The sequence below is a fragment of the Lynx rufus genome, unplaced genomic scaffold, assembly GCF_022079265.1.
Source record: "Lynx rufus isolate CCGP_SWC_20201006 ecotype Redwood Valley unplaced genomic scaffold, mLynRuf1.p SCAF_2, whole genome shotgun sequence".
Lineage (NCBI taxonomy): Eukaryota > Metazoa > Chordata > Mammalia > Carnivora > Felidae > Lynx > Lynx rufus.
Window position 1 is genome coordinate 79,560,262 of NW_025814834.1, and position 27,687 is coordinate 79,587,948.

Below are 27,687 nucleotides of genomic sequence, written 5' to 3' on the forward strand. Positions count from 1 at the left end.
TTTACATTATGGTTCCGTCGAGGAAATGCAGGGAAAAACATGAAAAGGGCAAGGACGTTAAAGCAAGTAGATAAAAGCTATCTGTCACAACCCGCAGTCCGCACTGCCTCGATTTCCCCCCGGGCTCAGTCCCGCAGGCTACAGGTCGTTCCGTAAAGCAAATGAAAGAGGGCCAAGCGGGCGCCCTTTCTCAGGCTCCGCCCCTCCGTCCGCGCGCCTGCGCCCTCAGGGTCCCGTTCGTCCCGCCCCTCTCCTCCCCCGCCCGCGTGGTCGCCGCCACCGCAGCCGCCCGAGAGGAGCTGGGGGAGGACGGTGGCCCGCGAGGCTCGTCGCAGACAACGCGGCGGCGATGTCCGCGAGCCAGGCGAGTGCCGCGGCGGCAGCGGCGGGGCCTCGCACGCGGCAGGGCGGCCTGGGCTTCGGCCTCCCTCCGGTTCCCAGGAAGCGAGCTGGCGGCCAGCGCGGGACCAGCAGCAGCAGCAGCAGAGGCGGAGGCACCGGCGCGTCTCTCTCCTCCCCTTCAGCCTGAGCCGGGGGAGGCCAGGCGGCCCGGGTGGCTGGAGGGGGGGGTCCGCTGCCCAAGAATGGGAATTCTCTTCACCAGGATATGGAGACTGTTCAATCACCAGGGTGAGGGGTGCGGGCCGAGGGCTTACGATTGGGGGAGAGGGTCGGCCCTGGCCGGGAGGGTGGGGGGGGGGGGTGGTCTCCGAATACTTCCGGAATGTGGGCGGTACGACTGCGCGCCGTCTCAGCTCTGGGTGCGGGCTGCGTTGATGCTGGTCCGGGGGCTTTCAGTCCCCACTCCCGAGTTCGGGAATGGTTTTTTTCTTAAGGGACCTACTTGCGAAATCCATTCTGCAAATGCACCCATTGCTCCGATTTCGATTTGGAAAGGAAAAGGTTTCTTGCCCCACGTCCGACGTCCCTTTGTAGGGCCTGGCCTGTCTTATGGCCCTTTTTCCTCCAGCAATTGGGTTTGGACACCACATAGAAATGCTGGGGTACTCTGGGATGAAGGTTATAGGTTATGGCCCGAGCCGCACCACTGAGCGATGGAGGGTTGCAGAATGCGGGAAACTTGAGGAATCGCTCTTGAGTTGTCCAGTACACCTCGGTTTATGAGCTCTCCCTGCACCTCCATCCCTCTCCTTGGGGAGACTAGTGCATCCCGAATGGCAATGGATCTCACTCCTTTTCCTATATTCATATTTGTGTTTAAGGTTAAGCTTAAGATCATTTTCCTGTTTGTGTTCCTTATTTAAGTGGAGGGTTTGGGGTTTTTTTGGCTGGATGAAAAGTGTTAAAGTGTTTCACTGAAAGCATGTGAAAACATGCCATACGAAACATTTGTTTATGTAGGTAACGAGCAAGTTACTACATACAGAATATATTATCACACAGGGATGCTTAAGTTCATCTGAACTCAAACATTGACTGGAAATGCATATCAGGTTTATTAAAATTTGTTACAAGATGAATCTCTAAAACTGAGGAAAGAGGATACAACTTTAACAAAACTCCATAGTCATTGAGATATACTATAGTTAGTGGTGCCCTTTTGTTCCTTTTTAACGCATGTTGGGTAATTTATCATTTCTGCTGTCAGTAACTTAGTTTGCTATTTTGTCTTGGGTGAGCTGGTGGTGGTGTCACATCCCAAAGTTTTCCAATGAAGACCTGAATGAGTGGTGGCATCTATTATTTACAACGTATCCCCACTTTCTCCTTCATGATCCAGCCTCCTATAAGAAGATGATAGGAAGGGAGCAGAACTGGAACTTGCAATTGCTGTGTATCTTAAAAAAAAAAAAAAAAAAAAAAAAAAAAAAAAAAAAGGTAGTGTAGATCACATGACACTCTGAAGAGCAATATTTAAAATGATTTTTCTGATATGGGAATTTTTCTTAAAATGGAGAAAACCAGTTCTAATCTGCCTGGTCTCTAGCTAGCTGTTTCTGTTGGGAGAGGGGAAGTGAGACATAGTCATTTAACCTCTTTGGGTCTAGATGTTCTCAATGTAGAACACCAGGGATCTTGGGTGAGTGACTGTGGAGCCTACAGATATTGGAAAGGTAATCTCTAGGTCTCAAGAATAGGAACTAACATTGCTGTAAAATCGGTAGTGTTTCTAGTAGATAGGATCTATTCTAGTTTTTACCTCCATAATTTTTGTATTATTTTTAGCAAAGCTAGTATTTCAGCTCTGCTATGAAATTTATATTGCTTGTTGATTGAGCTCTAGTCCTGCAAGAAAAATGAGATATCTCCACTTTCTATTTTAAGTCAGTGATAAAATTATTTGTGTCTGTAACTTAAGAATGAATTACAGCTTTGCCAACAGCTACTTGCAAGTAGTAAACAATAAGGATGTTACTGCATTGTTGCTACCAAAAATTGCTAATAGTGGTGTTCTTGTTGCTTGTATTTTGTGGTAATTTTTGACTGGACATTTCTTTCAGTGTTGGGAAATTAATAGTAAGAGGAACTAATGGAGTTAAGTTTTAGAAATTTAGATGTCAAAATATTGTGAAAATGTGAATAAACTATTCTGCTAAATGATGTGGTTGTTAATCAGTAGGATCATATTTCAGAATATTCACCATTAAATCTAATGTCAGATTTTGATGCTTTTAAATTGGAGATATGATATATATGTCAGATAGATCTTGGATGCTTTATTTTACCTTCAGAAGGTACAGAACACAATCCTATGTTCTTTTCACATAAACTCTTGGAAGGAAAATTTTAGGGGATTACAGAATTGGCTGTGCTGAGGGAACTTCGTGCCATATCTCTTTTTTTCTGAAACACCTTTAGAATTTTTTTTTTTTTCAGTTTAAGTTTAGCTTGGTTGAGTGCACAGTGAAAGCTAATTGCATACTTCTCAAACTTGAAAAACCAGAGGTTGCCTTTAGGCGATATTTAAATTCAATAGAATATAAATTTTGTCCTAAATGGTGTTATATACGTTATTTAAAGAAAAAATAATGTTTCAACAGTTCTTTGTAGTTATTCTTTGTAGTTATTCCCCTCAAAAGAGGAAACTGATGTTCCGGTGGAGTGATTTTCCTGGGCCACACAACTGGTAAATGCCACGTTAAAACACTGAAGAAATATGTTGCAGATACATGTCTTATTAAAGGAGAGATTGGCATAATTTTTTTCTTTGATTCCCCTCTCCCCATTTATTGTTTCTCAGTTACTAAGTTATAAGTCTTTATAACAGTAGGACGTTGAAGAATTGTCATGAGTGTCTTTTAGTATAGAAGGGTTTGTGATCAGTGGTTTATTAAATATTTTTGAGCACCTGTTTGTGCCAGTTATTGTTGTAGGTGGTGGAAACAAAGCAGGGAACAAAACAGACAAATCTCCCTGCCTTTGTGGAGGGTTCATTCTAGTGTAGGGAGACAGGATATAAGCTAACTCCATCTCTAGAGATGAGATAATAATAGTTAACATTTGCTGACTTTTGCAAGGTTAGGTTCAACGCAGATTAGTTGATTTAGTCTTCATTTCAGTTGATTTACTCTTGACAACAACCCTAGGAGGAAGATTTCTCCCGAATTTATAGGGACAAAGAAACATTAAGTAACTTGCTTAAGGCACTACAGTTAAGAGACCTGGGATTTTAACCAGGGTCATCTATTGCCATAGTTAGTGCTCTTTAAAAAACAAATAAACAAAAAAACTTTCTTTGTGTAAGAAGGATTCACGTTAGCTAAACTTAAGAACTTTGTCATTTATGTGAACTATGAATAAGTTGTGAAATTTCCTTATTGATAGCCTGTATTATTCTTCTGATTGGCTCTTAGGAAAGGAGTAAGTTATGAATGAATGCTGATGAAGCTGCCTGTGCTGCCGGAGCCTGGTGCTGGAAAGGCCACCCCTGCTGCTGTTGGGTTTTTTTGTATGGGAGTTCAGCTATGTAGAAGAGTAGAGTACATATGGAAGCTCAGTCAAAGAGATGGACTATGGCAATAAAATTTAGCTCCATAATCCTCGTTCTTGCACGCTGTGTGGATATGGAGCTGGATCCTTATATATTTTTCTTTTGCCAGCTGGCACAATATTAAGCTTTATCAGTAGACAAGGCATTGGAGGGACGTTGAATGAGGAAATAGTTTTTCTTCCTGGGTACAGTGTGCTTTTAGCAGGTTCTGTCCTGCTTTAGGAGGGTGAACACCTTTTCTAGTGGCTGGCTCCTGCACTGCATAGTGGTTAGCAATCGCCGGCTGTTTCTAGCACCCACTTCAGTTGATTTCATCGTGGAGGACCTCCAGCAAAATCTCTCTCAATGAAGTTTTCCCCAGCACCCTAAAGGGAAGATTTCCAGCAAGATTCACTGGCAGATCCCCACAGCTACTTCTGTGCGCCACAACCAAGGCTTTCAGTGAGGTCTGCATCTCAGTCCAGGGGGCTCTGGGGAAGCTCTGTCTAAGCCCCTAAGCGTAGTGGATTCTCCTTATATTTGTCAGTCCAATAGTCTTTAGCATTATTTTTTATTAGCCAAGCCCTCATTACTTTGATCCCATTTAATTGTTTTTTCTTTCTTTTTTTTTTTTTTAATATTTATTTGTTTTTGGGAGAGAGAGCGCGTGCGTGCGAGAGAGCACATGAGTGGGGGAAGGGCAGAGAGAGGGTGACACAGAATCCAAAGCAGGCTCCAGGCTCTGGGCTATCAGCACAGAGTCCGACGCCTGGCCAAACTCGCAAACCGTGAGATCATGACCTGAGCTGAAGTCAGACGTTCAACCCACTGAGCCACCCAGGTGCTCCCTGCCCCAGTTGTTTTCTTTACACTAAACTTAGCAAGTTCAAATTATTGTGTGGTTTCTCTTTCCTCATTGCATCTCTGATTTTGCCATGTATAATCATCGCTTTTCATTCAGCAACCTTAGTGTGAAAGAGGTGTTTTTTCCCTGAGACTTTACTACCATTGTTATAAATAGTAAGTTTATTTTCAAACTATTTTTTGTTAATGATGCTTCTAGATTTTGAAAATTGAACTTTTAATACAAAGTGACTTGATCAGGTATTTCACGTCCAACCTTTATATCTTCCAGATCTGATTTATTTCTTCATTCATACTTTCTTAAGCACCTGCTTTATTCCAGGTTTGGTGCTAGGGACTGGGAGAATGAACGATAGACAACATGACAGGTGGATTTTTTGCTCTATGTAAGATAGAGTTAGGGTTTTGTGTAGTGTAGAAATGAGATGATAATGAAGGGTCAGAATGACTCTCAATTTATCTGCCTTAGCATTTGTGTGTTTTGACTTTGGTATGATTCACAGAACTAGAAGTCCTCCAGGATGACAGTGACATCTTTTCGTTTAATTTGCTGACTGGTGGTTGGAGGAATATATATATAAATTGAGTTTTAGAACCTGGCAATGAATGCAACTGATAGGCTGTCTGGGTGTGACAAAAGGAAATGAAGAGGGGAAACTAGGAGCATTTTCATGACAAAACAGTAAAGTATTGATTGGGAAACTGAAGCCTAAATGATAATTCCAAATTCTATCCAAGCATTGTAACCGTGTGTAGTTGTTTTGGCTCATCTGAATAAGAATGCTGTGGCATAGATACTCTAAAAGAAAAATCATACTAAACACTAAACTCGTAATGAAGCACATGAATCAAAGAATTGGAATAGCCAAAATTCTTACTGCATTTGCCCATAATCTTATCTTTTAGTATGCATGTTATGTTTTAGGTTTTGTAGAATATTTGTTTTGGAGTGCCTTAGAACACTTTTGGGCTACAACTTTAGGTTTTGCGTAGAATTCTGCTCCCATCTTGGTAATGGGAGGAACAGGCTGGGGTGGTGAAGGAGCCTAAGAATTTCCAAAGGAAGTTGATGCAGTATTAGAAAGTCTGAATAATTTAACCCTATCATTGGTAGTAAACTGGCTTTTCACCATGAAGTTGCCACCTTTATCTTTGAGCCTATTACGCAGTTATATCTTAATTTTGTAGTTCTCACTGTGGTCTATGTGCTATACCTTAGACTTAGGAAGCAGTTAAACAGCCATTGGTGCTTTATTGTAAAACACTTAAAAATTCAAATACAGACAAATCTTGGGGAGAAGGGTGGATAGAAATTGGTGATGAATGTGGCTTGTAGGTGTTCGTGTGGGGTGAAAAGGTGAAGGTCTTCTGCATCACGGATTCCTCGCTGGAATGCCCTCCAAAGAGATCTTAGACTGCCCCATAGAACATGCAGCTCCTTGGAGATTTTCCAGGTGCCACACACATTTGATTGGAGTTTCTTTTTTTTTTTTTCTTAAAAATTTTTTTTTACCAATTTAAAAACTTTATATTTTTAATTCCATTAGCTTGTATTCCCTTGATGGACTTTAGAAATTCTCTTATGTCTTAAGAATTTGGAGGGGCGCCTGGGTGGCGCAGTCGGTTAAGCGTCCGACTTCGGCCAGGTCACGATCTCGCGGTCCGTGAGTTCGAGCCCCGCGTCGGGCTCTGGGCTGATGGCTCAGAGCCTGGAGCCTGTTTCTGATTCTGTGTCTCCCTCTCTCTCTGCCCCTCCCCCGTTCATGCTCTGTCTCTCTCTGTCCCAAAAATAAGTAAACGTTGAAAAAAAAAAAATTTAAAAAAAAAAAAAAAAAAAAAAAGAATTTGGAGGCATGTTTGCATATTTATGCACTTGCAGGTGACAAAGGAATGTATTGAGGTTGTAAAATTAAATAGAAGAAGGAGGTTTCCAGTACGGAAACCAGTGCTACATTACTTCCCCTCTCACCATCTTTGATGCTTTTGTCTCTTATTTTCCACCATGCCAGACAAGAATCCTCATCTTGTTACTATCCTCCATGCCTTCTCTTCCCAGTATCCTTTTTTTTTCTAGGCACTACTGAAGACAGACTTATGGCAGTTTAAATATTTATCCACAACAGGATATGTTGTTATCTGATTCCATCTTATTGATTCTCTAGTTCATTCTATGCAGTGGTTGTAAAAATCACATCCTGTCCTCAGCAGGCAACTAAGTTGTGTTATGAGAAGATGGAATCCTCTGGTATGAGCCTCTTCTGCCATGTGCTTTATCTCAGTTTATGTCTGTGTGTTATTGCACAGTGGGTTTTGTTCACAGCAATTTTACCTTGCTTATGTTCAGCTTGTGGTCAGGTATGATAAAGAATCTTTCTGTAGTATTTTTTTGTCTAGTAGTCCTTCCTTAGAGAAGTGGTAGAAAAGTACTATGGTTGGAATCAGGAAATAAGTCCTATGGGGCATGGCTAAAATAAGGAGACCGTTTTAAAAAACAAAGCTAGGTAAGTTTTCACCTTAAAAGCTATCATTTTATTTTATTTTACTTTATTAAAAAATGTTTTTTTAGAATTTTATTTTAGAGAGGGAGAGAGAGAATCTTAATCAGGCTCCATATTCAGTGTGGACCCTGATGCAGGGCTCAATCCCACGACCCTGGGATCGTGATGTGAGCTGAAATCAAGAGTTAGATGCCTAATTGACTGAGTCACCCAGGTGCCCCAAAAGCTTTTTAGAAGGCTGGAGAGCTTTTCTACATATACGCCTGCTATTACTTAAAATATGTATTGAAACGCCTTTTATTTATTATTACTATTTTTTAATGTTTATATTTGAGAAAGAGAGAGACAGAGTGGGAACAGGGGAGGTGCAGAGAGAGAAGGAGAGACAGAATCCGGACCAGGCTCTAGGCTCTGAGCTGTCAGCACAGAGCCAAACACAGGGCCTAAACTCTGAACTGTGGGATCATGACCTGAGCCCAAGTTGGACGCTTAACCAACTGAGTGACCTGGGCACCCCTATTTATTTTTTTTTAAGTTTATTTGTTTAGAGAACAAGGGAGAGAGAGAATCCCAAGCAGAGCCCAAAGTGAGGCTTGATCATGAGATCATGACCTGAGCCGAAATCAAGAGTCGGACACTTAACCGACGCTTAACCAGGTGCCCCTAGAAACTCCTTTTAGAATTTTTAATTTTTTTTTTCAACGTTTTTTTTAAATTTATTTTTGGGACAGAGAGAGACAGAGCATGAACGGGGGAGGGGCAGAGAGAGAGGAAGACACAGAATCGGAAACAGGCTCCAGGCTCTGAGCCATCAGCCCAGAGCCTGACGCGGGGCTCGAACTCACGGACCGCGAGATCGTGACCTGGCTGAAGTCGGACGCTTAACCGACTGCGCCACCCAGGCGCCCCTAGAATTTTTTAGACAAATCTTTAAATCATTCTTATCATTTAGGGGTTACACTTCATTTAATGGAAAAAAGATAGCACTCATTTGAACCATCTTTTACTTTATGGCTGAGATAATACCAAGTGGCTCCCATCCCCCTTTAAATTCAAATTCATCTTCATCTGTTAAGGGGTCTTCAGCTGTTAAGGGGCTCTGTGTGAATGCTCAAAACAGTGTACCACAGGCTCTGATAGCAGTTACAAATGAAATGTAGCAAAATACTTTGAAAAATGGAAGCATGGTTAGAATAAAACTCCAACCTCTTTAAGTGATGAAGGACTTTGTAACAGACAATGCTTTTTGTATTTGGGGTGTCTGTATGTGTTATTTGTACACACACACTTTTTTAAGTCAGTCTATAGTTATTTGTCATAGATTCTTGCCTATATTTGTACTGTTTCTTTTTCCCCTATTAATTTGATACTTTTTAGAATGATATTTCTCACATGGGTCAGATTAATTGTATTTTCTTCCTTAGTATTGGCCTAAAGTCTAGTCTGTCTAGTCTGTCTTAGTCTAGTCTGTCTAAATTTAGTCCAGGTGATACAGTGGAGGTTAGAAAATGATATTCCTGAAACTAAAAATAGTTGGCATTTTGAGAATGGTATTATTAAAAATTAGTATTCAAGTGGGAAGCTAAAAATTTTCATCCAAGCCAGAGATCACAGTATAGCCTGATGTGAATTCTGCTTAATTAAAATGTTTATAGGTGGTTGTAGTAATAGAAGTGAGGAAGAGATACACCATTAAAAGAAGAATGCTTATTCTGGGGGGCATAGAAAAATACAGAATTAGGCAGAATTGCCATGCATTTTAAAAACTTTCCAGGTAAAATGGTACCTTCCTTCAAGAACTCTATAATCTGGCCCTGATGCAGGTATGGCCCTAATGTGAAGATGGATATATCCAGTCATTAAACTTATGAAACACACCCTTTGATGGGAGCCCATGTTCCCCAAATAATCTGACCACCCTATTGCTTTTCCTTAGGGAGAGACTGCACTTGCCAGGTTAGTTTTGAACATTTGATCTCATTGTATGTTACTCATTTTGGCATTCTTGTGTATATGTCATTTCTGTGAGTTGCTTTCTCTGAGCCCTGTCTACTCTGAGATACTAGCAGGATTGAGTTTGTGGACCTGGGAGATGAAGGGCCATGCACTAGGTAAATTCACCAGAGAGAAACATCACTTGATGAGGCCTTTGGTGGTCATTCAACTGAACTTCCCTTAGCAAGCCCTCTACATGTTATTAACCCTTTATTTAAAATAAGTGTCATCTTTGTATTTGATCATTTTCTCAGTTCCTTTACCCTAGTCACCTCGAAAGATTAAATGTACTGGGCCCTGCATCTTTAAAATTGTTTTTAAGAACCTATATGGGGGAAACATGATCATCTCCCTTTAGAACCCTAGTGGTCCTAAGCTGCCTGTCCTCTCTTCAGAGAAATGAGTGATTGGAGAAAATAGACTGTGTTAAAATTTTCTATTTACTTGATCTTCCTATTTTTGTATAATAGGAATTCCCCTCTACGGCAAATGGCAACTATTGGAAAACTTATGCCATCTCATTGAAAAGGCTTTTTCTCAAAGATATCCTTACTGTGAGGTGTTACAATCCTCAACATCTATTATTTATAGAATGAATAGTAATTAATTCAACATTTGTTGAGTACCTTGTGCCAGGAAAAGTTGTGGTGACTGGGATTATAAAGATGATTGGCCTGGGATCTATACGCATAAAGCATGCCTTATTGGGCTGAGAAGATTAGTTAGTGTATGTGTAAATAGTTAATGATAAGTGCTAGTTAGAGATATTGTGGAAAAGCATGAGAAAGTGATTTTGGGGGGAAAACTAAACTTAAAAGATTAGTAGGAATTCCCTAAATGGAGAATTGGAGAAGATAATTCTGGCTCAGGGAAAAACCGAGTAGAGGTAGAGAAATGTTTGCTGTAAAGACATATGGCAGCTTATGTGGGGAGAATGGCTTGAATTTCAGCCTAGGTACCTGGTGGTAGTGGTGAGAGATAAAGCCGGAGCTTAGTCAGTTATGACTGTCTTTATTTACAAGGCTGAGAACTTGTGCCGTGTCTTTCTGTCAAAATGGAGAGCCATCATTTCAATAAGAGTGGTGGTATCAGCTTTGTAGTGTAGAACAATTACTGTAAAAACAGTGGGAAGGTGGATTGGAGACAGTCTACGTAGGGAAGGTTTTACAATAAGAAATGAGAAGGACTACAACTAGGACCGGTGAAAGGAGGCAGGTTCAGGATATATTTTTGAGGTGGAATCCATAGAACTTGGTGACAAATTAGTTGTTGGGGTTGAGGGAAACATTGAATAAGCTCCGGGGGCAACTGAATTTGTGGTAATGCCATTAAGCAAATTAGGTAGAATAGAATTAGAAAAAGGTTTGAATGTTGGGTTTGGGATATGTTGAGTGGAACTGTGTCTACTAGATAGGTTGGAGTTTAGGAGAGATTTGGGATTAGGAACAATCTTTCTTAGTGGTTGGCACTGCTCATGTGCTATCTTAATCATTATACAACTCTGAAAGATAGGTATTGTTGTCCCTGTTTTATAGCGAGAAAACTTAGGGATTAGAGAAATAAGTCATTTGCCCAAGATCACATAATTGCATGTCTTTTTCCATAGTGCTTGTGTTATCTACCACTGCGTAACAAACCACTCCTAAATTTTGTGACTTAAAGCAATAATTTATCATTTATCTGTCATGGTTCTGTGATTTGACTGAGCTCAGCTAGGAAGTTCTAGCTTGGGATTCTCATTTGGTTGCAGTTAACATCTAGAACTAGAGTCATCTATAGCTTGACCTGGCTACATATCCAAGATGGCTTCTTTATTTGTGTGTCTGGCATCTCATCTGGAATGGCTAGAACAGCTGGGACAACCATGTGGTGATCTGTCTCCACAGGGTCAAGCCACATGATCAGCTTAGGCTTTCTGACTTATGTATATAGTGGTTTGGGGATAGTAGGACTTGTTACATGGTGTCCAGTTTACTCCAAGGGTAGTTGTCCAAGAGAGCCAGGCAGCTGCAAGGTTTGTAATGGTCTAGGCTTGAAGTCACACAGCATCACTTCAGCTATATTCTTTTGGTTAAAAGTGAGTCACAGGACCAGCTCAGATTCACAAGGAATCAGGGAAGGGAGGAGACTATACAGACACCATCTTTGGAAATGAGCTTCTTCCACATACTATCTTTGGAATAGTTTTTAGATAGCATAGAACTAGATAGGCCCTAAGAGCGCCTGCTAAATAAAATGTGAAGAGAATGGAAGAAGACAGCTTTGGGAAACATGAATGTTTTTGAAGGAAGACCCAAGGAAGAGGAATCTGTGGTAAAAAATCTATATATATCAAGAGAGAGTGGAAGAGAACTTGGAGAAAGTGGTGTCATAGAAGCCAAGGGAGAGGGAGTCGCTGCCACCATAGCCATACATCCTTAGATTTGGTTAGAACAAATTCTAACCTTAGAATTTGGTTAGATTGGGTGTTAGAACAATTCTGTGGTCTAAATGTACTCAGTTTACGGTTATCTATGATGGGACCTGGCCTTCTGCTACCAGATTTAAAGGCTGACCTTTTTTTCTAATTTACCCTACCCCACTATGTACCCAGTTGATGCCTAAAATTCACGGTTAGAACTTAAATGGCCTATTTTTGTTTTTAATTAATAAATGATTAATGTTTTTTTTTTATTTCAGAGCACAAAGTTATCATTGTTGGGCTGGATAATGCAGGGAAAACTACCATTCTTTACCAGTTGTAAGTATTAACTAGTTTAAAATTTTTATTTTATCATTCATAGTTATTTTTTCTGCCTGGGTAATATTTGATTAGCAAAAGCAATAAAAAGTTATATGGAACCTAAAATATTTTGTAAGAAGTCAGGTTGACTCTAAACCAGGAGCCAGATTTAAGCAACTGTTGTAGGACAGCTAGAAATTTATATGATGTAGAGCATGTTGTTCAGTTTTTTTACTTATAGAAAGTAGAGAAATATTGTTTATATAGTTTCTGGGATTCAATCTAGAGTATTCCGGATCGTCCACTACCTAGTTCCATCCCTGTTTAAACCCTTACGTCACTCCTTTTTTTTTTTTTTTCTAGAAAAAGAGGGCACAAGTGAGTGAAGGACAGAGACAGAGAAGTGGGGTTCACCTGAGGCGGGGCTTGTGTTCACCTGAAGTGGAGCTCATGCTCCCCCCAAAGCAGGGCATGTGCTCACCCGGTGTGAGACTCAAGCTCATGATCTATGAGATCATGACCTGAGCCAAAGTCAGATGCTTAAGGACTGAGCCACCCAGATGCCCCAACCCTTACCTTACTCTTCTGAGCTAGTGGGAAAGGGCCATTTGGATATAAAATATGAAAACTCCTGCTGATTTATCCTTTGATTACAAAATGCTCAAACAGTCTAGCTTCCCTGCTAATTGTAATATATTTGAACTTTTTTTTTTCTAGTTCTATGAATGAAGTTGTACATACATCACCTACAATTGGAAGTAATGTAGAAGAAATAGTGATTAATAATACACGTTTCTTAATGTGGGATATTGGTGGTCAAGAATCTCTTCGTTCTTCCTGGAACACTTACTATACTAACACAGAGGTAATGTTTCTTAATATACTAAAACTTCTAAGAACAGAATGCTTGGGAAATATCTTCTAGATGTGAACTCTTATAATTAATCTTTTTGAAATATCCCAATATGTTAATAAAAGTAGAATTTAAACATGATAGAATCTTTGATTCCCTGTTTCAGGGTCATTGTTCTGTATATCCACTCTCATTGAACCTGTCTATAGGGAGAATTGGAATGAAGGGGTGATTGATTAGTCTGATTATGTATGGATCCCAGAACTCATCTTAAATAGTTGTTTTTACAGTAAGTTCAATCTCACACTTTGTCATTTTATTTCTCTCTTAGTATTTATTTTTGTCTACATACAGAAAATCCTAGTTAAATGAGAGGGTTCTGGAGGCTTGAATCCTGGCCAGACCTTTACTATGTATGTTCTTTTATGCAGCACAATTGCACATGAAATAATTCTTCTTTTGGTTATAAAGCAATTTGGACATAAATCATGTTTTTATTTATATGTTATTTCCCAAGAGGCAATTCAGACCTATGACATTTGAGACCTTTATTGTATAGACCTTGTAAATTGAAAGTTCAATTTATTGTGACAGTTGTTTTTGTAGTACTGATTATAAAACTCCAAATGTATATAAAGATGCATATTGTATCATTAAGACACTATTAATTGTCTCTAATGACCTGATCCCCTAACACTTTGCTAAGCATTTGATCATGTATTTTGGAGAAGGAAAGGTATATATGGTTAGTATTTCTGTGTATAATGCTGCAAGTATCAAATTTATGACAACATCTTAAAAATTAATGGTTTTATTAAAATGCCTTAGAATAGGATGGGTCTTAGGTGAGTGTCAAGTGAGAGAAGAGGTAAAGTAGCAGTTCTCTTAGCCATCTGCCATATGGTTAATGACATCTGATAAATAGAAAAGACTCTGAAAATTAACAGTGGTTTATCTGGAAATGGAAAGCTGGTTTTAAAAAATCCATAGTGCTTGTTCTTTATAAGCAGAGTTAACCTGGGCATCACCAGTGCCATCATAAAGTGACTGTTTCGGGTTCTGCTTCCATGGTGGTTCTTGGTACTCGTGCAGGTGAAGAAGAGGTACAGTGTAGCTCAGTCCTCCTTGGCTCCTTCACAGGTCTCACTACATCTTCTGACCCTAGTCTCATTAGTTCAAGAAAGAGTTGTGCTTGCAGGCAGCAGGTACCATTTACATAAACAAGAGAAGCATGGATTTAAATAGATGTATTCTTTCATTTGTTGATTTTTAAAAGTTGATTTAACTGTCACATTACTCCCATATCATGCCCTTTTAGAGTTTCAGATCGATATTAATAAATAATATCTGTAGAAATATCTAAAATCTGGGATTATAATGTATTCTTTTTCATATTTTTTCTCAGTAAGATTTTTTTATTAAAGTCTAATTAGTGTACAACATTATATTAGCTTCACTGTATTTTTTTCATATTGACTGGTGCACATAGTTGGATACAAGCTCATTACCATTCAAGACATTAATTTAGAAACAAACATGTATATTGGTTAGAATACTAACGGAGTAGTATTAATGGAGTAGAATATTAACGGAGTAGTAGAACTAACATTCTAATAGTGTTAGCATTGTATTCTTTTTTCTCTTATTTTCTCTTAAAAATTAGCAAATGATATTTGAATAGAAATGGATCAAATCTTCAAGCTTCACAATGTATATAGAAGGTATCTCTGGTTTTCCAGTAATACCATACCATGAGGCTCTAATTTCTTGGTATTTGTGGTCTGTAAATCAATTAAGTACTTTATAAATTTTATGAATATTGAATTGTGTAATCACTATTTTTTTGTAATTATTTTAGTTTGTAATTGTTGTTGTGGACAGTACAGACAGAGAAAGAATTTCTGTAACTAGAGAAGAACTCTATAAAATGTTAGCCCATGAGGTAAGTAGAATTCTGGCATTCTGTGTGTGTGTGTGTGTGTGTGTGTGTGTGTGATATTGCTATCACATTTGTTCTTTCTACTTGTTACGATATTACTTCAAATATTTATTTATTTGTTACTTATTATTTTTTAAATAGTATTACTTATTAATATTAGTTACTAATTTTTGTAAAAAAAGTTTTTTAAGTAAGCTCTACGCCCAGTGTGGGGCTTGAATTCATGATCCTGAGATCAAGAATTACATGCTGTATTGACTAAACCAGCCAAGCACCCGTACTTCAGATTTAAATACGGGCTTAAATCTGTTGGCCATTCTGCTTTATCAGTTTGACACTTCCCAAATTGGAAGTGTATCTGGAAACAACAGAAAGATTGTGGAGTCAATTATAGATTTCTATTTGTTTTATCCTAGATTAATTTGGTCTAGAAGTTTTCCTGGGTGAAAAGACCTAAATTGGCTTTCATTTTGCCTTTTATAACAATAATTATATAGAAGGTTATCACTAGAAATGAGATTTTAAGGTCTCATGGACATTTAGTAAGGCTTGATTGTAACTCAGTTATCAGACTAATACTTAAATGTTGTCGTTCTTATGTTTCTCTGATATTGTCCCTTTGAGTAAACAAACAAAACTACGTGACTAGCCACATTTTCTTAGTCTTTGAGAATTATTATAGGTAGCATGATTTAAAAATGAAATAAACTAAACAATATAGTTAATAATAATAAGTTATAAAATCATATATTTACTGTAGTAGCAGTTGATTTTTTTTTGTGTGCCTTTTATTGCAGATATTACACTCTTTTTTTCATGTTTATTTATATTTGAGAGAGAGACAGAGTGCAAGTGGGGGAGATGGCAGGAGAGAGAGGGAGTCACAGAATCTGAAGCAGGCTCCAGGCTCTGAGCTGTCAGTACAGATCCTGATGCAGGGCTTGAATTCACAGACTGAGATCATCACCTGAGCTGAAGTTGACCACTCAACCAACTGAGCCACCCAGGAACCCAACAGATATTACATTCTTAACTCATATTTATAGACAGAAATAAAAAAATTAATGTTTAGATTTGTATGTGTAACTGTTAATTTTAGTGGAATTTTAACAAAGCTTAAAAAAAGCCGGTGTATCTGTAAGGAAGTTTTATGTTAATTTTAATATTGATTTGATGATTTGCTTTTGAGATTTGCATTAGGAATTTTGGAATGTTTCTGGCATCCGGTCAAGATGTAAGGACACCTAATAAAGTGGTTGTATAAATTGAAGTTCTGTTTTCCATGTGGTGATCACGCCCACCAAAGATGCACCTTCTCCTGTCTTGGATTCATTCTGGCAGCTTTGTGAAACCCCTTGGGTTTTTAAAAAAGATAATACCTGTTGCTATTCATGCATTTAACGAGTTTTGATTCTAGTTTGGGAAACAAAAAATAAACTATAAAAAAGGTAGAAAACTAAGGATTTTCTTTTTTTTTTTTAATTTTCCTTTTGTATTTTACACCAAGGAGTTATTGTTGTTTGAAGATTTAGGAAAAAGAAAAAGAAGACACAAATGTATTTGTATCTTGAGTATGTTTTTTACACTCTTAACAGATAGTCTTCTTCTTTGATCCTTGTTCTAATTGGCCAATATATAGCAGGATCAAAGAGCTCAGTAGTAGGACTCAAAGTCATTGAATTTTACTAGCTGGGGACATTAAATTGAGCTGGTCACTTCCTCTCTTGTGGATGTTACTCATCTGTAATGGATGAGTACAGTGAGGTCCTGAAAATTTATTTGACTTGACCAGATTTTTAAGAGCCAGGATTTCAACTTAAATATTCTCATTATTCAGGCTCTTTGCTAAGAAGAAAAGAAAAAAAGACAGAAATAAGGCCTAGTTGGAAAGTGAAAGAGACTGAATGGGGAGAGTGCCAGAGAAGAAAGGAATTACAGATGAAGTTGGGAGCTGGATTAAACCAATTAATAGGGTCAGAAAGAGCCAAATAGGCAGAAATCTGAAAAGGGGCAAATGGATCAAAGAATGAGAATGTGTGAGTGAAAGACAAATTTTGACATGGGGTTAGTCAGATGTTTCATATATATCATAGCAACCAACAAAATCTTTTTACCATCACTAATGATGCTTTACCTGTATTACTGAATACAAAACTATAAAACTATAAAATGATTTTAAATATTTCCGAAAGCTTCATCTTAAATGAAGTGCAAAACTTTGAAGCTCATGAATTTTAAAATCATTCCAAACACAAAAGGGTAGATGACGTTTTATTTGGAGTAACTCAACTTCTAGGAATTATCTTTGCAAATGAAGCTTGGAGAAACATATTGACAACTGCATAAGGCATATGGAAGATGCTAAATAAATATGTCTTGCGTGTGCTGCAATTATTCATCTTCTTCACTAAATGAAAAAATATTTTTAGACTCTTAGCAACAATCTGTAACAGGTAGCAGAAAGTTTTTCAAAGTTTAAAATGGCTAATAGATAAAAATCACCACTGTTCACCTTGTACTTTGACCTCTTGCTAAGTCCAGTTGATGAACAGCCTTAATCCAATATATCTCTTTTCTGTTAGCATAATGTATAATTGATCCTGAAGTTATTTAATAAAAAAAGTAAAGGAAGATTTTCTTCTCTTGCTAAATACTGCTTAAAAATAGGGAAAATAGCTGTTTGTTTTTTTAAAACAAGAAACCTGGGACACCTGCGTGGTTCAGTCATTTAAGATTCCTGGTTTCAGCTCAGGTCATAACCTCACAGTTCATGGGTTCAAGCCCTGCTTCGGGCTCTGCACTGTCAGCGCAGGGCCTGCTTGGGAATCTCTCTCCCTCTCTCTCTACCTGTCCCCACTTGCTTGTGCACACATGCACATGTGCTCTCTCTCAAAATAAATTAATAAACTTAAAAAAATGAAAACCAAGAACCCCAAATAAAAAAACTTGAACCTATGAGATCTAGAAAAATTATATTCAATATGGGTTTTACTTTGAAATCTTTCAATAGAATGGCTTTATTTTTTGTTTTTCAATTTTTAGTCCAGGGGCTTCTTCGAATAATTTCATCACTAAGAGTGATGAGTATAGATTATATACAAATAAAATAGCATAAACTATGTGTTTCAAGTTGTGCCAGGTATTTCTAATGTCAGAAATGTGCTCTTTAAACATGCCAGCATTAGCAATCCTGACCTATATAAGATTTCAGCATATACTAGTAAGAGGTATTGAAACCTGGGAGATAGGAAGATAAGGATTACATTCCATGGAAAGTCCATCTACTCAGTGATCCAGCCACATATCAACTATTGATAAGTATGCTATTTTCCGTTTAGGGTAGGAGAAAAAGTACTTGATCCTTGATAATATAATAGATATCCTGGTTATAGCCCATCCCTTCAACTTTTTGCCTTGTTTATAAGACAGGTGAACTGAACATAGGTGAAATAAATTGAACATAAAATCTTAGAACTTAACATTCTAGAGTGTCCTTTTCTGACCCTGTTTTTCAGGTAACTGTCATTAACCGTGGTAGCATAGCTGCTATCCTGGAGAGGGCGCTGTAGCTAAAAGTCTGTCTTGATTATTGTATAAAACATTTTGCATGACTCCTTTTAACAAATAAGAAATTTACTATTTATATTTTTTATTGACATCAGAAATAAAATCATATAAATTGTTGAAACTATGTTCTCATAAGAGTAAAATAATGTGGAGCAATGTCAATTTGTATCTACTAAAGACTTTCTTATTTCAGACACAGATACACACGATTGAAATAAAAATATCCTATAAAGATGTCATTCTGCACAGTTGAGAAACTTGCAAGCACAGCACCAAAACCTTAGTTTTCTCAGTATCTCTCCATGTATGTGTGTGTGTGTGTGTGTGCGCGCGCGTGTGCGCGTGTATCTATACACACACATATATATGAGTGCATCTATCATGGGTTCTTAATCTAGGATCCATGAATGGACTTTAGAGTATCTATTAACACCCTAAAATTACATATAAACTTTTTTTTGCATATATACATATATACATTTTTATGAGGAAAAGGTCCATGACTTTCAGCAGATTATCAAAGAAGTTTCCGTCTTTAAAAATGGGAGGGGGAGGGTAGGATAGAGCAAAAGGCGATGACTAACCATTGGCCTGCTTTGTGAATAAAACATTAGACCAGTCAGTTTGGGGTATGCACAAAGATAAAGGTGATCCACGTTTTCAGGACAGTAAGCGAACTAACATTTACTGAACTGTTACCTGAAGCCAGGTACTGAACTGAGTGTTTTTCATGTAGTAGTTCATTCATTCAAACTATATCCGCAGGAGGTAGGTGATAGTCTCAGAATTTTATAGATGAGGTGCAGCAGGTATAGTGGGAAGATCTCAGCTCAAACCTGGTTCTGTCATTGAGTAGCTGTATAACCTTGTATGAGTTACTTACTGCTGAGTTTTAGTTTCCTTATCTATAAAATGGGAATAGTAAGGCCTCCCTTGCAGGAATCCTGTGAGTATTAAAAGAGATTTTATTTGGAAAATGGTTAACATAATGGGTGTCTTGCTCAGATTAGATACTCAATAAATGTTATGAAGAACAAATTCAGTAAGATTAAAGAATTTGCTTCAGAGGCAGAACATAGAAGTGGTAGAACTTACTGTCTAATTGGGAAATTTGATAAGTTTAATGCCAGTCCAAAATGGCCGTATTGAATATTCAAATCTAAGGAATCTACATGGACACAGAGGAGCTAGGTCTCAGAAGAATAGGATTGGTTTAGGATAGCACTTCTCAACTGAGAATTAAGCTCTAAGGCCCTAAGGCGTACATGGTGTGTTTTCCTAGGCACCTAGAAGGTACTAGCTTTAGGTATGGGTACCTAAAGAATAGATAGGGGTAAAATTTTGAAAAGTTCTTGAGTGCCAGGCTAAAGAGTAGCTCTTGGCCATGGAAACCTAGTTTTGGATTAGGGGAAGGGGTAAATATGTATTTGAAGTCATGACTATTGTTAAATATAGCAGTTGGGACCATAAAAAATGTAATTTAGGGCTATAAGAAATACGTAAATCCATACAAATACAGATGTGTTTATTTAAAATGTGCTTAGTTTTAAGTTTGCCATCTATCAGCATCAGAGCCGTGAGATGCTTTTATGTCAGGTAGTCGAATTCTAGGTTAAAAGATTGTCAAAAGTATTTGTTTAAGTTGGAAAATCTGTGAATAAAAATGCACTGGCCTTTTTACAGTTTTATTTGCTTTTATAGGACCTAAGAAAAGCTGGATTGCTGATTTTTGCTAATAAACAAGATGTTAAAGAATGCATGACTGTAGCAGAAATCTCCCAGTTTTTGAAATTAACTTCTATTAAAGATCACCAGTGGCATATCCAAGCATGCTGTGCTCTTACTGGCGAGGGGTAAGAGGTCTTTTAGAAAACATGTATTTAGTTTACAAACATGTATTTTTTCTTAAAGTCAATAAATATCTAAGGCTACCATGTATAAAACAACGTAAGGGATAATCTATATCTATAATTAGAGTTTTACCTTGGTTCTATAAGTAAAACCTGTAACATACACGTAATACATATGAACATACTGAACAAATCCATGTGAACGTGTAGATGATAGAGTTGCTGTAGGGGTTCAGGGAAATGGAAGTGTGGAGAGCTGGACAAGTCAGGAAACTGTTCGTGCACTGATGGTGGGATTTAACACTGTAGCAAGTCTGTGTCTCCAGTGCTTTTCGTAGGGTGTATCATGTATCAGGTGTATCATTTATTCCTCATAACAATCTGGTGGACCAAGTGTCTTTAGTTTGCATTTTATCCATAAAGAAGCTGAACTAGAAAAGGGTTCAAATGTAAGACTAATTTGGGAGTACTCATTTTGCTACCATTTTGCCACTCATTTTGTCAAGAGGAGGTCGCTGCACTTAAAAAAAAAAAAAAGTTAGAATTGGAGAGAGTGTGGCATGAAGGTTCCTGGTTTGGGAAGGAAAGGTAGGTGCCTACAGTAGAATTTTGCCCTAGTCTAATGCCCAGACCTGAAAGGATTTCAAGAAAGATGTGGTTGTCAGCATTGTCAAATGTAAGGTCAAGGATCAGGAGGATGGAGAGAATGCTATTAGGAGAGATGGAATAAAGGAGGTTAGAAATAGGATAAAGAGCTAGAAAGATGAGCAAATTAAGATTTTTGGTGTAGTTTTTCCAAAATATGGTGGATCTGTATATATTTAAAAGCAGTGAAAAATAAATTGGAGATGAAGATTCTAATTAGAGGTCTTACATTTGAAGTTGAGGTTCTTCAGGTACTTGGAAAGGGCAGAAGCTCGGGGCAGAGATAAGATAGCTTCAGTAATCCATTATATTGGTTCACCCTTCACCCTGGTCTTGTGAGGAAGAGAATTTCTCTCACTTCAGCTAACTCATCTGTGTCTGCCTCAAGCTTCTGCTCTTAACCTAACATCAGAAGAACCTCAACCCCAAATTTAAGACCTCTATTTAGAATCCCTCATGTATGTATTTAAAAGCAGAGAAAAAACGAATTAAATGGAGCTGAAGCTGAATCTTAGTGAACTAGAAGGCAGTATTACCTGATGACAGACATTTGATAGAGCATAATTAGAACCTTAAGAAAGCAAATATGTGCATTTTAAAAAGTCACAAATAATACCAATTGTCCACATCCTCATTTAGGTAAAAAAAATACCTTATCCGTTGCATATTTCTTTGTCAAATAATTTAATACATGTTAAGATACATTTATAGTTATAGATATATCTTTATACATTGTCTTTGTCTACCAAAGGTCTTTAAGCAAAAGCACTGATTTTAATAAATTTGACAGCAAAGAAGATCATCTAGAATTGGTAGATGATTGACTTACATACTTTGAGTAATTGTGTGGAAAATACATCATTAGTTAGGATGGATATGAACCCTGGCAATTTCATTCTTAAAAGAGGAAATCAATGAATGATCGTATATCTTTTCAATTTTTGGGTTTATGGGGGCTTCCCTTTGCAGTAGTTATCAAGTGGAAATGTTTGGTTTGGGTGAAAATGTTTCCCTTCTGCAGTCTAGCCACCTTGATCTAAATTCTTGGTTTTAGTATTGGTTGGCATTTTGACCCCCACCTCTGCCATTTGCTAGCATCTTTTAAGCCTGGATTCCCTCTTGTAGTATGGGAAGGGTTCTGGTCTCAACATTGTAAAGATTAAGATAATGGATATTAAATGCTTAGCATGGTTTCTAGTTTGCTATTAGGTAACTTCTGTTCATTTAACAGTTTGGAGTTAATCTGTTTGCTTATTTTTTGTACCATTTCCTGTTAGTAGTTTAAAAGTAAGGAATCTGGTAACAGGAGGGAAAGTATGGGCCAACACCGAAATAACCATTTTTTTTTAACCTCATTGTGATTTCTTCTTTTTTTTTCTTCTTTTATAATATTAGATTCATACTTCCACAAAAAATCTGGGTTGTGGTGTTTTTCAATTAAGTGCGGTAGCATGGTTTCTCATACCTATCAAACTTCCTCATAGATAATTATATAACAGTCTTTAACAGTCTTTCTTCTTGTTATAATATAATTTTACTCTTGGTAAACATTTAGTTTGTTTTATCATAGTGAACATTTCTTTCTGTATTTTGCATTGCGTTCAATTGCACCTTATTCAATAGTAACTAGTATTAGTGATGAGAAACTTTATTTCCTTCAAATTTTTTAAATATACAGATGTAATATACATATTACAAATATACTTTGTTTTAGCAGCTCAGCTACATATTTAGTTTAGTATCCTGCCACTTTTACCTCATTTATATCATGAGCATTTTATCATACTGTAATATAGTCTTTGAAAGGAAGTTTTTAATATTTCATCATATGAATGTTCTATAATTTAATTTTCTCTATTTCTAAGTAGTTAAATTTTACCTTTACCCATTAAAAATGCTTTGAATAGTCTTATACATCAACCTGTCCTTGTGTATGATGGTTTTTTTAGAATATATTTCTAGAAGTAGAAAAAAGGTAGAGTATTGATATTTTAAATATTTCTGATACACATTGCTAAATTATTTTCTGTGGATATTCATTGTATAATTACTCAGCTCCTTTTATGTGTCAGACAGTGTCCTAGGCACTAGAGACAAAAAAGAACCAAAAAAAGCATGGGTGTGTGTATGAGAGTATGGCTTCACCACAGTAACACCAACATTGGGTATTAATGATTTTTTTAATCATTGTTGTTTAGGTAAATGAAAAATGGTATCTTCTTTTAGTTTGTTGTTCATAGTTTTTTAGTTGAATTTAATCAAGTGATTTTTATATTCTTTATAGATTATGCCAAGGACTTGAATGGATGATGTCACGACTTAAGATTAGATGATCTCTACTGACCTCTTCTCATAGACTTTGTATAAACGAAGTGCTGGACTTTATCTGAAAGCTGCAAAAATTAATGGTTTAGATATATTTATAATAAACTGATTTAAACTTTTTCTATAAGAAGAATAATTAAGACCACTTATTTGAGAACAAAGATGAAGTCTCATTTTCCAATCTGCTTTCTCATTAGTCCCTTCCAAAGCAAGGTCTTTAAAGCTGTGATTGCCATTTTTCTCATAATGAATCCTCTCAGGACATTGTGTAGCCTGTGGTAAGTACAAAGGGAGAAGGAGACATTTCTAACTTTAAGAGCTTTATTGTCAGTATAGGCCTCCCTAGTTGAATGTTGTTCTCTTCTTGTTCCATTAAGTCAGAATACAAATCAGCACAGATATTCAGTTTCCAATATTTTAAAATGTAAGGTTACTTATGAAAAGTATTTTGCATAAGGTTGTGTATCTATTGTGTATATACCTCAAGTTCAAGTTTATGGCTTTGATTTATGTTCTGAAGAAAAGCAAATAACACAAAAGGTAATACTATCCTTAGTTATAACCGTAATGAGATGAGTACTGGCAGTGGTGTTAAGTGCCATTTTGTGCTTTCCCCTGTGTTCTCTGTATTGTACTAACCAACCCCCAAAATCATTGAACTGCTCTGAAAAAAAAAGAAAGAACGAACGAAAAAGAAAGAAAAGGAGAAAGCTCGACATTTTGTACCTATTTTTTTGTTGTTCAAATTACATACATGAAAACATGTAATCTGAGTGGAGTATCTGCAAATTTTTGGCTTAGTGTTACGAATGGACAGAATTTCACATTGAGCAATCCTTGTTCCCTTTGTTGGATCTATGCCATCTGAATTACTGAGAAAAATGTTAATCCATTAATCAATCATTAATTATTAAAATTATCAAGTGATTTTTTTTCCCGCATTAATTGGAAGCTATTGTGTAAAATATGCCTACCCAGAGAAGTATCATCCTATAAATATTACAAAATAATTTACCTAGAGTCTTCTTAGGTATTGAATTATACAAGCATTTAGAGTGAGTTTGAGATGAAAAGTACTTATTTTCTAAGCAACAAAGGTTTTTCTTAATTTGAAAATTTATTTCTGGAGTTGGGATAGTTTGAGATTTTTTTGTTTCTACACTTTTTTCTTTTTCACTTCTTACTAACCAACGTGAATGCATCGACAGCTATAAAACACAATTTTTTTAATGCTTTTAAGAGTTTGGTTTAAAAAGTCGATCAACACATGATAAATTATTTTTACAAAGAAGTAATTTGGCCCCAAATATCTTATGTTTGGTTAGGGTATTTTGTTTTTCACTGAAAATGGAAAGATATGAAGGTTGAAGGTATTTTTATTGTAATTGTAAACAGACTTATCCTAAATGTGTTCACACATATTTTTGGGTACTCTCTTTGTATATGTTTCATGCCCTGAAAATCTGAAGGCTGATCCAAAGTGGCATGTTTTAGAATATTCAAGAAGAGAAGTAACTACCTTTAATATGAGCCTTTTGGATTTCACGCAGATTTTGATGAGGAGTAATAGTATATAGTACAAGCATTGACAAAACTTTTAAAGTTTCTTTCTGTAAAATACAATATACTCAGTAGCTAAATCCAAGTCAGGCATGGGAGATCAGTGTTTAACAGTGGATGTTTTGTGTTTTATATTTATATTATAATGTTCATAATGCAAGTATAACATTTTAATATTTGTCAACTTGCTTTTACAAAAGTAAATTCTAAATTACTAAGCTTTATTTGTTCATATGTTCTCATACTTTTCAAATCACTATTAGGAATCACTTGTTTTATATTAAAAACTCCCTTAAAAACCCAAGTCCATTTTGCAGATGTTGCATTTTCATCTGAGATAAATATTCTGTAAAGTAGTCCAGCAAATCTACATCTTTTACCCTATTTATCTTTTAATTTGAATTTTCATGGTCTAGTCTTGTGGGTTACTGCCATGTGAATTCAGCAGTATACCAGCACATTCCCTTGTCGACAAGCTGTTGGCTAAAATTTATTCTTAATTGGATGTTTAAAGCATGCACTGCATTGTTACAGTTGGTTTAGTGTAGTAGGTTATTGACATGGCATCATGGGAATGCATGAAGTCTTATACCACATTTATGAAACATTATTTTTTGTGACATTCTACCTTTCTAGGCCAAGCTTTAGAAATAAGGTTGTACCTGTATGCTTGTACATAAAACCAAAATTACAATGAGGAAAAAATTTTAATTCATGTATAAATATACATCAAGATAATTTTAACAGTATTCTTTCCAAATATGATGACGAGCCTTATGAATAGTTATATTGGCAATTTATATGTAGTTTAAGTAGAATTAAGTGAAGGGCAATGCTTTTGGTTTTTAATATGCTACTTTTGGGGGTAAACAATCATCTTATTTAGAGTCATTGTGCTTACCTCTGAAAAGAACAAAGCCTCATACCCCTGTACATGTGGCTGGATTAAATATCCCGTGTTTGATATTAATTTTGAAAGTCATACAGTTATTCTTGATATCTTGATAAAAGTAACCATATGCTATAAGCATTTAAATGTGTTTAATTTTGTGATGATAGCATTTATAAAGTATATCTTACACATTATATTGAGGAGTCTCGTTTGAAAATTTTCAGTTCTTTCTAACTTCTTTGGCTCTCATGATGGGCAAAGAATATAGTGAAGGCAGGTGGTTTGGGGGACAGGGGGAAGTGGGTATGGAATATGACATTTTGCCTTAAGAATAAAGTGCTTTAGCACTGCTGGCTGGCATTTTTAATGCAGATAGTTAAAGTGATTTTAGAAGTGTGGCATGAGATGGAAGAGTGTTGTTTCTGGCCTTTACGAAGTGCCTAGTAGGTAGTTAACAGAAAATACAGGGAGCTTGAGGAAAGGCAGGAAGTCCCTGAGATGTTCTTTTCTTTATTGTCTGAGTGTATAGAATTAAGATGCCTGGAAATGGGATTTTATTGTCCTCTCTCATAGGCATTTTATATTTCTTGCTGTGACTACAGCAACCACATACAGTACAGACAACCTCAAAATCTGTTTATATTAATGTAAATAGAAAACCTATGGACAGCTTTCTAGTTTTCTCTGCAGGCATTTTTGGGAATATATCTGTAATGTGTTCTACTTTGTATATAGAGGATAGCAGCACATCCCAGATTATCCTGTGGACTTTGGGGTCATCTTCTCTCAATTGCCCAGTTGTATCTTGGCATCAGTCCCTCTTTCAAGGCTGGGTAGAGGCAAGGTTTCTTTGCATGACTTAGTAACCCCTCCCAGATGTCCAAATGTACTCTAAAACTTCCTGCTTCAGGATCAGCTTTCTCATAGCTCAGCCATCCCTTGCTCTCCTGTATCTTCATTCACAATCAGTGAAGGTATGTTACTCAGTCTTGGAGGTATTCTAAACTTTGCCTTACAGCCATTGTTCCCCAAACTACCAGTTTCTAAGTAGGTTCTCTAGTTCTTGGCTGTGTCCCCACTACTGGGTTTATGTATTGATTTGTACTTTGCTCATTAAGAGTGTATTGTCAGGGTTGTGGGGTATATCAGAAGATTGGCTTGCTGTGTATACAGCAAATAAAAGCCAGTAGTAAAATCCTTCACACTGTGTTTAACATTTTAATGTTTCTTAATTTTAGCTTCATATGCTGAAAAGCAGATTCAGAAAGGTAACAGAACTACCTAGACTTTGCCAGCTCCTTAAGCTGCTAGTTACGCATGGAAGGGATTACATTATGTGCATGTTGTCTTCCCATTACCAAAAATCGATTACATTTTGGAGGATACCCATAAAACTATTTGAGTTAGAAAAAGATGCCAAACCATATGTATATGCAGTATTTACCCTGAAGATATCCTTAAAACCATAGCTCACATTCTGTTTTTTTCCTCATGTTTACTTAAAGAACACAGATAAACATTAGATGTCTAAAAGAATTAGTAATGAGAAGCCTATCTTTACAAAATAAACCTGTTGAAATGGACTTTAGAAGACATCAAAATCATCAACCATAATATGTTGATTCTGTATAGATATAGACACAGTATAGAAAATACTAATTTAAAGTTCTACCTATATAAAAGTAGAACTTGTATATCATGCTTCCTCAAAGAATATATGAGTTTTAAGACCATATCAGTGAAGTAAAGGAAGGAGAGTTTTAAAACTTTCGATGCTAAAAAATGGCTGTTTCTATTAAATCCTAAAATGGTGTGTGGAATTGTGAAGAAATTATAACAGGATACAGTTGGGTTGCTTATGCAATTTTTTAAATCAATTGTCTAATTGTTGTTGTATTGTTCTAAAAATTAAAGTTTATGGTCTTGCCTATTAGATATCCTGTTTTTTGAAAGAAGATGCCCATAGTCTGTACCCAAGAAGTGCCTAAAATTGATTTGTGTGGGTTTTTAAGTCCGTCTAATAAATTATATGTGTTTTCTATGGTA

The 27,687-nt window shown here is 36.8% G+C and overlaps 1 protein-coding gene across 1 annotated transcript; it reads left to right on the forward strand.

The window, feature by feature from the left end:
- Nucleotides 1–291: 291 nt before the first annotated feature.
- Nucleotides 292–27,687, forward strand: ARL5A (ADP ribosylation factor like GTPase 5A). The gene is made up of 6 exons (XM_047083153.1): nt 292–630; nt 11,968–12,028; nt 12,728–12,875; nt 14,722–14,805; nt 20,071–20,222; nt 23,149–27,687. The coding sequence occupies exons 1-6, from the start codon at nt 585–587 to the stop codon at nt 23,195–23,197; spliced, it is 540 nt and encodes a 179-aa protein (XP_046939109.1). The 5' UTR covers nt 292–584; the 3' UTR covers nt 23,198–27,687.